Source organism: Salvelinus sp. IW2-2015, linkage group LG7, assembly GCF_002910315.2.
Source record: "Salvelinus sp. IW2-2015 linkage group LG7, ASM291031v2, whole genome shotgun sequence".
Taxonomy (NCBI): domain Eukaryota; kingdom Metazoa; phylum Chordata; class Actinopteri; order Salmoniformes; family Salmonidae; genus Salvelinus; species Salvelinus sp. IW2-2015.
The window spans coordinates 6,644,950-6,654,924 of NC_036847.1; the positions used below are offsets into that span (position 1 = coordinate 6,644,950).

A 9,975-nucleotide genomic window follows, 5' to 3' on the forward strand; every position below is an offset into this window, starting at 1 on the left:
CACTTCATTTTGGCAGATTTGCTGGTTTGACTCGGAGTTTCCCCTTTTCATTTCTCTGTGCGCTAATGTCAAACACACCCGGCATCAATGAGGCCAGTTGTGAGGAGTCAAGCTTGAGTTGAAAGCCTAATGAACACCACAGAGCTTTTACTAAATACAACTGACCTCATACAACTACCGAAACTAACCGTTTGATTCAAAACAGAAATAAATATGACACACAAAGTTAAATAAGGAAAATGTAGCTATTTTCTTTTTTTTTTTACATCAAAGACATATCACACATTTTTTACCTCGAAGACACTTAAAGTCTCTCTCACATGCTTGTGTCCTTTTGACTCCCTCTCTGTCTTTCATTAGGACAGATCCTAGCTTCACCTTCAGGGCCTTTTTTTCTGTCTTATGAGACACCACATTCTTCCAGGTCCTCTTCACGCCTTAATATATTCTTTACCAGTCTCTTGGACATGCTGTACATCCTTCATCCAACACGCTACACAACCACATTCACACTTCTGAGTCCAGCCCACACCGAGCCTCCTATGTCCCCATTCTACATGAATATGAGTTTTTGTAAATGTGTATGTGTGTGTTTGTGAGACAGTGTTTGAGAGCGTAAGTCAGGAGAAAGCACATTGTACGCAGTGGAGCATCTAAGAGCTTCGTGGAGACCTCTGCTTGGGTTTGCTCCTGCTCTTCCTCCCGCCTCCTCTTCCTCCTCCTCCTCCACCTCCTCCACCTCCTCCTCGGCCTCCATGTTTGTGCCTCTCGCCCCTGGGGCCACCCCCTGTCTTGTGGTCGCTGTCCTTGGTCTGATCCTGGTCGCGGTTGCGTCGTCGTCGGAAGCCCAGCCTCTGACAGTGCTGCTCCAGGCTGCTGGGGTGGATGAGGGCCATGACGTCCTGGTACCAGGGTTGGGAGGCGTCTGGGCTGGAGTTGGGGTTGCGATTGCTGGTGGACCAGGAGAGGGCGCGGGAGGGGCTCCACACACTCAGATGCACAGTGACGGCGGTCCAGTGGAAGCCGTGCTCCTCCAGTTGACAGTGGTACACACCAGAGTGACCCGTCTCGGCCCGACTGATCAGAACACCTCTCTCTGTCACCACCAGCTGCTCTCCTGACTGCAACTGCAACACATAGAGGAGTGTGAGTGTTTAGACCTGTGTGTGTATGTGTGCATATGTGTGTGCATACGTGTGTGTGCATATGTGTGTGTGCACACGTGTAATTGCCTGTGTGTCAGTATGCACCTGATTCAGCTCAGGGCTGTTCTCTCCTGCCTGTTTGTACCAGGTCACGGCCGCATGTCTGGATTTGGGCAGGCACTCCAGGTATGTGCTGTTACCCTCTGCAACCATCATCATCCTCTGTTCTGCTTCCACCTGCAGACCGGCTGAATAGAGACAGAGAACAATGTCACGATGTCTACTCTACACGGAGTGTACAAAACAGGCTCTTTCCATGACATAGACTGACCAGGTGAATCCAGGTGAAAGCTATGATCCCTTATTGATGTCACATGTTATATCCACTTCAGTCAGTGGAGATGAAGGGGAGGGATTAGACAAAATAAGTGCCTTTGAACAGGGTGTGGTAGTAGGTGCCAGGCGCACCGGTTTGTGTCAAGAACTGCAAAGCTGTTGGGTTTTTCACGCTCAACAGTTTCCCGTGTGTATCAAGAAAGGTCCACCACCCAAAGGACATCCAGCCAACTTGACACAACTGTGGGAAGCATTGAAGTCAACATGGGCCAGCATCCCTGTGGAACACTTTCGACACCTTGTAGTCCATGCCCCAACCAATTAAGGCTATTCTGAGGGCAAAAGGGGGGGAAGTATTAGGAAGGTGTTCCTAATGTTTGGTGTACTCAGTGTATATAGAAACCTAAGCTAGTGTATGTCTGTGAGAGTGCAGCTCTTGACAGTTCCTCCTCACCTCCTTGTATGACACACTGGGTCAGAGGATCCTCCTCATCACCAACCTGACGAGCATTCCTCCTTCAGAGGGAGGGAATCAAAAAAGACATCATGTTAGATAAGAGTATGTACTAAATGTGAGTATTCATGTTCACATGCCTATGTGGATATGAGTAGGGCAGGCTTATAGCTACATGTGTTGGATGAGTGAGTACTGGGTATATGAACGGAAGCTGGCATGTCATAGACTTAAAAAGAAAACAACTTTAATTTTCACTCCATTTAAACTTCACGTTTAGTTTACAACGTCATGTTTAGGAATATAACTGTGGGAAGTGCTAGGTTGACAATGTATGTGTTGGCTCATAAATGGGTTAAGCGTGAGCTGAGCGGGCCAACCTGCGTGCGATGGGCATGAAGGGGCTGCAGGCGTGTCCATCCCAGGTGCAGTAGGGATCTCTGGCCAGGCAGCACTCGGCACAGGCCTGGCCGTACAACTCACACTGGAACAGAGCCAACTGGGCCACACCCTCTGCAGAACCCACAAACAGCCACTGCTGTAGCCACGCACGCACAAAGAAAACAGAGAAAAAAGACATTCAGATCATTCCAACGTGGCTCAGAGAGCAGCAGCCACAACCACCAGTTGTTTCATGCCTTCGCTGATTCACACGTTCAACGTTCACAAAAGACTGAGACTGACTGCTACAGAGCATGTTTACTGGTGTGTGTGTAGACTCCCTATCTCAGTGTGAGCCAGGCCTCATCCTCGGTGGTTACCATAGCAACTGGTGATGAAGCTCTCCTTGTAAAGATATAAGGTGGAGAGATGACTGTGTGGGGGGGAGGGGTCATTATTACCTTTTTCTTGGACAGTGTCATGGTAGTCACAGGTGACTTGTGCTGTGGGGGGAGAGGGGAAAACATGTTTGAGTAAAACCGAGGACAGACGACACAACAGATGGAAAAGTAAGGATACAACGTTGTACCTGGAAGACCTGCAGCTGCTCCAGGGTGACCTCCTGGGAGACACCGTGTTCTTTAGGGAGGTGGATAGACTTCAGCACCTGGCCGGAGTCTGCAACACAGGGGACACTCCTGCTTGTAATATACTCAAATACACACGCGCACACACACACACGTATACACACACACACACACACACACTCACAAAACCTCTTCCCGCACACACACACCTGTCCCGATGAACAGGACGTCATACTGTCCATCCACGGCCTCTACTCGTTCCACCAGCAGCCGGCTGAACTTGTAGTGCACTCCCACCCTGACCAACAGAGGGCGCCCTCCCAGCGGAAGCACCGCCTCCTGCAGCAGAGGGTGGGTACGGCTGAAGAAGATGACGTCATCGGGGTACTCCCGGGTAGAGCTGTAGCTACCGTATGTGCTGCTGGGACACTGGAGGGAGAGAGCGAGAGTTGTATTGGCATCAAGCATTCGAAGCCATGGATGGAGTCGGACATAATATGGTTAGAGTTGGGTTTAAGTTAAGGTTGAGAAGAAAATAGTTGGCCCATTGTACTAGAGTTGTTGTTGAGCTAGAGTTGGGTCAAAGACAGTGCTTGCATTCCTTTTTAATTGGCAGAGAGCCTCGTCCTCAGCACATTTAGTATTACATGATGAATCAGAAAATGGTGAGTAATGATGGACGGGGAATGACAACTCATTAGAAGGGAACTTACTGTGCCAGGTCTTGGGTAGGGGATCTTTCCTGTGTACTCGGCCCACTTGTACTGTGGTCCCTCCTTATGGTAGAAGTTTCCTTTGTATGCCCGGACCACGTCCTGCATGCGGTACACACACACCGCTGAGCCATTCAGAATGTCACTGTGGGGAAGAGAAGGTAATTGCCTGTCAATCAACTGTAAAACACAATGAAACTCACACAGCCAGTCTGTTATGTGTCTGCTATCATCTATTACTACTGTCTGTTGTCTGTATGTCACACAGCAAATTATCTAGTGTTAAATCAACACTGAGAGTGTTACATTTAACACTGGTCCAGTGTCTATTAGGGTCCACACTTTTCAGTGTCAAATTAACACAGTACTTAGTGTAAAGCGTTATTTGCATATTTCCCAGTGTGCCTTTCGAGTGAATTGAAGAGTTACCACCCATGACTGTATTTGTTAGTGACAGAGACATGGTTGTTGCATTCATCCATTTTTCTGTCCTGTGGCCTTCACCATGTGAGATCCTAAGCGAATCTGTTTTAATAAATGTTTTATTATTCAAGACAATAAAATACAAATTTCAAAAGGTCTTATTTTGAGGGCCCAGTTTTACCCTAATACAGTGGCCTAAAACTCCTGGGTTACAGGCCACCTCAGGCCTACAAGTCACATTATGCTGGCTTGCAAAGTGATGTGTAATTCCTATTGGAACCACGTCAGAGTGGCTATATCCAACATTGAGCATTTTCATTAATCAGCAACCTGCATTCAGAATGACTGCCAGGTTGTGAAGACTAAGATATGAGATTACCTAAATCATCTAAACTGGAACAACCATTTCAGTAACGGTACAATAAGTCCAAGGAACAGATTGGACTATCTTATGAAAAAATGTTATTTATATTGAATGCCATAATATTAATTAATCAATCAATATACATGCAAAAACATAGATATTGAAACAAACAATTACAAAAAAATGAACCAGCTATAAAGCATGCTGCGAAATATGATAATTTTGGGCGTGGCTTTGGTTGAACACTGGTTATTAACACCAACACTGGGCTTATTTTACACCAGTTAGTGTTCATTTAACACTTCCATAGGTCATTTAAAACCTGAATCAACACAAGAAATGTTACACTGAAAAATCAACAGTAGGTAACACCGGCCAATTTGCTGTGCGTCAGTATACTGATGGGGTGTGTGTCAAAGCTTGCGTGTCTCAACCCTGATTCCGGATCAGATCAGTCTTCACTGAAGCCAATGATTATCATCAGGATAGGGATGCTCCCATACCACCATCAGTCATACTACCATCCGCAGTGAAATATAGTGTCACAGATTCCATGATTGCAGATTTCTAAATGCATATTTTACAAGTGAAACCCCACCCAGATACGGTCAACCCCAGAGCCCTCTCCACCACATGGCCCTTAGCCCACATGCTGCCAGAGCCTGGTTTACTGGGCTATTCCCAGAACCTCCCAGAACCTCCACACTAATCACACAACCCAGAGAGAATGTGCCATTGCAGACAATGCACTTTCTCTGTCTCTTTGTCTCTCTCTCTTTCACACACACAACACACATACAACACAACACACAACACACACACACACACACACACACACGCCACACCCGCCCCCCCCCCCCCCCTTGGGCCAATCAGACAATTATGTAAATTACGGATCTCTATGTCAAGACACATCATTCACCCAAGTTTCATCAAAATCGGGCAAAGGGTGTCTAAGATGCAACATAACCTGAAGCCGCTCAGCAAGGAAGAAGCCACTGCTCCAAAACTGCCATAAAAAAGCCAGACTACGGTTTGCATTGTACATGGGGACAGATCGTACTTTTTGGAGAAATGTCCTCTGGTCTGATGAAACAAAAATAGAACTGTTTGGTCATAATGACCATCGTTATGTTTGGAGGAAAAAGGGGAATGCTTGTAAGCCGAGGAACACCATCCCAACCGTGAAGCACGGGGGTACCAGCATCATGTTGTGGGGGTGCTTTGCTGCAGGAGGGACTGGTGCACTTCACAAAATAGATGGCATCATGAGGGAGGAAAATTATGTGGATATATTGAAGCAAAATCTCAAGACATCAGTCAGGAAGTTAAATCTTGTTTGCAAATGGGTCTTCCAAATGGACAATGACCCCAAGCATACTTCCAAATTTGTGGCAAAATGGTTTAAGGACAACAAAGTCAGGTATTGAAGTGGCCTCACATAGCCCTGACCTCCATCCTATAGAACATTTGTGGGCAGAACTGAAAAAGCGTGGGCGAGCAAGGAGGCCTACAAACCTGATTCAGTTACAACGCTCTGTCAGGAGGAATGGGACAAAATTCACCAAACTTATTGTGGGAAGCTTGTGGAGGCTACCCGAAACGTTTGACCCAAGTTAAACAATTGAAAGCCAATGCTACCAAATACTAATTGAGTGTATGTAAATTCTGAACCACTGGAATGTGATGAAAGAAATAGAATCTGAATAATCATTCTCTCGAATTATTCTGACATTTACATTTTAAAATAAAGTGGTGATCCTAACTGACCTAAAACAGGGAATTTTTACTCAGATTAAATGTCAGGAATTGTGAAAAACTGAGTTTAAATGTATTTGGCTATGGTGTATGTAAACTTTCGACTACGATAGTCGGAAGTTTTCCGACACACGATACGTTGAAGTGAGTCCTGCCCATCACCGGCAGCTAAAACCTCATTTTGTACGTGTCACTCGACACTCTCTCTCCTCCTCCACTGACGATACTGTCTGCACGCACTAGAGTATCTAACGTCCTGCTTAGCATATCTTTGCTCTGCTGTGCACCTTGGAAGGAACCAGGGTACTCTTTGCCTGGTCCGGTCAGTGTGCCCCCTCTGCAAAATACGGCTGACAGATCTTTATATATAAATACTGATGATTAAACGTGGGCTTAAAAATGAAGTTTAGTCATTCATTTAACATCTGAATTTAAAAACAGGACAAATCTGAGGAGGCACGTGGCCTTGTGCCCCCTATGGGCATGACGGCTTCTGCAAACACACATGCACGCACACGCACACACACTTTCTCCCTCTCTCCTAACCCACAGCATGTATTACACAAGCCGCTAGTCACTCGCCAGGCAGCCACACCGAACACAAACTACTGTCACAATAAAACACTGTACAACTCAACACAACGTACAACAGAAATATGCCGCCCCATACAAAAGTAACGATTTAAAGCGTTTGTGCGTCATTGTCACGGTCTCATAACTGCTTTACATCAGCGAATCCCTCAGTGGCAGCTCTGGGATACACAAACAATGCTAAATATCTGGTAACACTTTACCTTAGTCTGGGCACCCTCATGTATGCATTCCTAAATGCCTTATAACAGCTACATGAGACTTACATAACATCAGCCATGGAAAACAAATGACTATTCCAATGACAGTGGGGTTGTGGTGAACTGTGTGCCCGGAGGCTGGCTTACCTAGATGTGGTGAAGAGGCCGTAGATCAGAGGGTTCTTCTTGTCCTTTCCATCATGGAGGATAAAGATGTCCTCTGGAAGGAGAAGAGATGGGACACATGACTTAGGTAATAGACTTTTGTCACACTGATTATAGGGCTGATTTGCAGTAAAAAAGTGACATAACAGAGTATGAGTTTGTGGTAGGGTTGTGTGAGTTTTCTCTCTCTATCCGTGCGTGCGTGTGCATGTGTGTATGTGTGTGTGTGTGTGTGTGTGTGTGTGTGTGTGTGTGTGTGTGTGTGTGTGTGTGTGTGTGTGTGTGTGTGTGTGCACGCGCAGTGGTGTACTTATGAAAAAGGAGATTGTTCTGTCAGGTTTGAATAATATAAGGAATTTCATGCATAGCATTTCCTTTTCCTTTTTCCTTTTACTTAAGTATGACAATTTAATACTTTCTCCACCACTGTACCCAAATACTGAGATTGTTGTTCCAGTTTAGATGGTTTAGGTACTTTCGTTTGTAAAATCTTTCACCAAGTAGTCATTCTGAGTGGCGGTTGTGAGTGATAAAAAATTCAAATTGTTGGATATCCTCCTGGATTCCGATAGGACTTACTAATCACTTTGCAAACCAGTGTGTTGTGACTTGCGTGTCTGATGTGGCCCATGTGCCAGGATTCAGACCACAATGTCGAGGATAACTAGGCCATAACTGAAGGCCTTAAGAAATGTATAATATGTGGTCATAAAGATTTTACTTTGAATTGAAACACATTCACTTAGATAGTCACTTGGTGAAAGCTTCGGAAGAGAAGTTACTAAATGCAACATGTCTGTTTCCGTCACTAACGAACACAGCCAGGGTCGGTATCGCTCACATTCACTCTAAAGGCATGCTTGAAATATGCAAATACAGCTCTACACCCGACAGTGCTAAAACCCCACCACCAGTGTTTAGTGTCTAAGCCGTTTTTTTATATTACTAAACTAACTTATCAAATTATTGTAAGATGGCCATACCAATGATCATTTAACTATTTGATTTTTGAATTTAAGGACCCCTTCAGGTATCAAAACAATATATTAAAACATTTATTTGAGGAAACATTGAATTTGGTCTTACTGCTTTTAGCGCATAGAAATGCATTGAATAACAGATCCAAACACGGAAAAACAAATAGTCAAAAATGAAATCAAAAGGAAGTCTGACTTAAAATGGCTGTCCTCTATCTGACAGATAAGAAAGACCAGGAAATTATTGTATTTTTTACCCATATTTAACAAAACCTTTTGGGCACTCAACTACTTCACTATAAAGTGGTCATTCATTAATTAAACTGGTACCGGGCAAACTGGTACTGGGCTTCCTTCAGACGAGTCTTGTGAGGCTTGTGGGAGTCCTAGAGCGAAACCAAAATGTACTTGTTCGTGAGAGTCTCACCTTTCCATAGAAGGGTCATATTAGTGTGTAGCGATAACTGTTCGGATGCTACAGATGTGCTCGTGAGAAAACCAATTTTCGGGATGTCTCATGGTCTGACAAACGCCGACCACTGTAGCTCGGCCACCTTCCACTGCAGATGCGGAAGGCCGCCATTGGCCGATGTGGTGGATTGAGACGCAGCCCATGCAAAAAAAACTGATCTCTCTAGTTTAAACAGAGGGATTTTGATGGGGATTTGTGTATTATGCTAATTCGATTTACGCGGGGAGCGCGGACATTGACTTTAGGGTTCACGTGTTTAAAAACATGTTCACGCTGTGCCGTGTTTTTATTCAAATTCTAAATGCAGAAAAGTGTTTAGTTATGGGCTCCCGAGTGGCGTAGCGGTCTAAGGCACTTCATCTCAGTGCAAGAGGTGTCAATACAGTCCCTGGTTTGAATCCAGGCTGTATCACATCTGGCCGTGATTGGGAGTCCCATAGGGCAGCACACAATTGGCCCAGCGTCGTCCGGGGTAGGCCGTCATTGTAAATAGGAATTTGTTCGTAACTGACTTACCTAGTTAAATGAAATAAAAATGAAATGTGTTCAGATCCTAAAAACGTGGTTTTACAATGTAGGCGCTAAAGTTCCGGAGCCTGTCTTTAAGGTATCTTTACTTTTACTCAAGTATGATGATTACTTTTTCCATCACTGAGTGTGTGTGTGTGTGTGCGTGCGGGCCAGCATTAAGGCGCGTGAGAGTGAATAAGTGTGTGTTCAAGTGTGTTCCCCATGCGCGCGTGTGTGTGTTCCTAATGCCGTTTGGTGTGATGGTACGGCTGAGTGGGCCAGTTTAATGAATCCCAGGCAGTAATATCCCATCTCAGTGTGAGAGCTGGAGYCGAGCTGATCCTCCATGACCAATCCTCATGTAGCAGCCCTCCCTGCCACGCAGCCAGGCCTCTCTGCCTGTCTGTCCCCTAAGGCCCCCGCACTGTCCTCTATCCCTTCCCCACGACACAGATCAACTACTGACCAAATACATGACACGTGTACATGTACACATACAAGACATGGATATGTACACGCACACAGTACACGCGATACACGAACACACATGCATAGACACGCACGCAGGAACGCACGCGCACATTAACACATGAACGGACAAACGCAAAGCCCACACACACACACAGTATGTATGGTGGGCTTGTATTTGAGGTGTGGGACACAGTAAAGCGTATTATTACTCTTACATTCCTCTTGTTCCTGCTGCTTCATGTGGTCTAGATGGGATCAGACTGGTGGAAATGGACAAACGCAAAGCCCACACACACACACAGTATGTATGGTGGGCTTGTATTTGAGGTGTGGGACACAGTAAAGCGTATTATTACTCTTACATTCCTCTTGTTCCTGCTGCTTCATGTGGTCTAGATGGGATCAGACTGGTGGAAATCTCATCACAC

General features: G+C 45.3%; 1 protein-coding gene across 1 annotated transcript in view; it reads right to left on the reverse strand.

Annotated features, from left to right (window-relative positions):
• Positions 1-248: 248 nt before the first annotated feature.
• The window catches only part of sema3h (sema domain, immunoglobulin domain (Ig), short basic domain, secreted, (semaphorin) 3H), a 36,280-nt gene continuing 26,553 nt past the window's right edge, over positions 249-9,975 (reverse strand). Inside the window, exons 9-17 of the mRNA XM_023990794.2 lie at positions 7,100-7,172; positions 3,617-3,761; positions 3,113-3,332; positions 2,906-2,994; positions 2,778-2,819; positions 2,316-2,473; positions 1,936-1,997; positions 1,251-1,393; positions 249-1,127 (exon numbers count right to left, since the gene is read on the reverse strand). Coding sequence (XP_023846562.1) covers positions 654-1,127; positions 1,251-1,393; positions 1,936-1,997; positions 2,316-2,473; positions 2,778-2,819; positions 2,906-2,994; positions 3,113-3,332; positions 3,617-3,761; positions 7,100-7,172 — 1,406 coding nt within the window. The 3' untranslated portion in view covers positions 249-653. The remainder of the gene's footprint in view (positions 1,128-1,250; positions 1,394-1,935; positions 1,998-2,315; positions 2,474-2,777; positions 2,820-2,905; positions 2,995-3,112; positions 3,333-3,616; positions 3,762-7,099; positions 7,173-9,975) is intronic.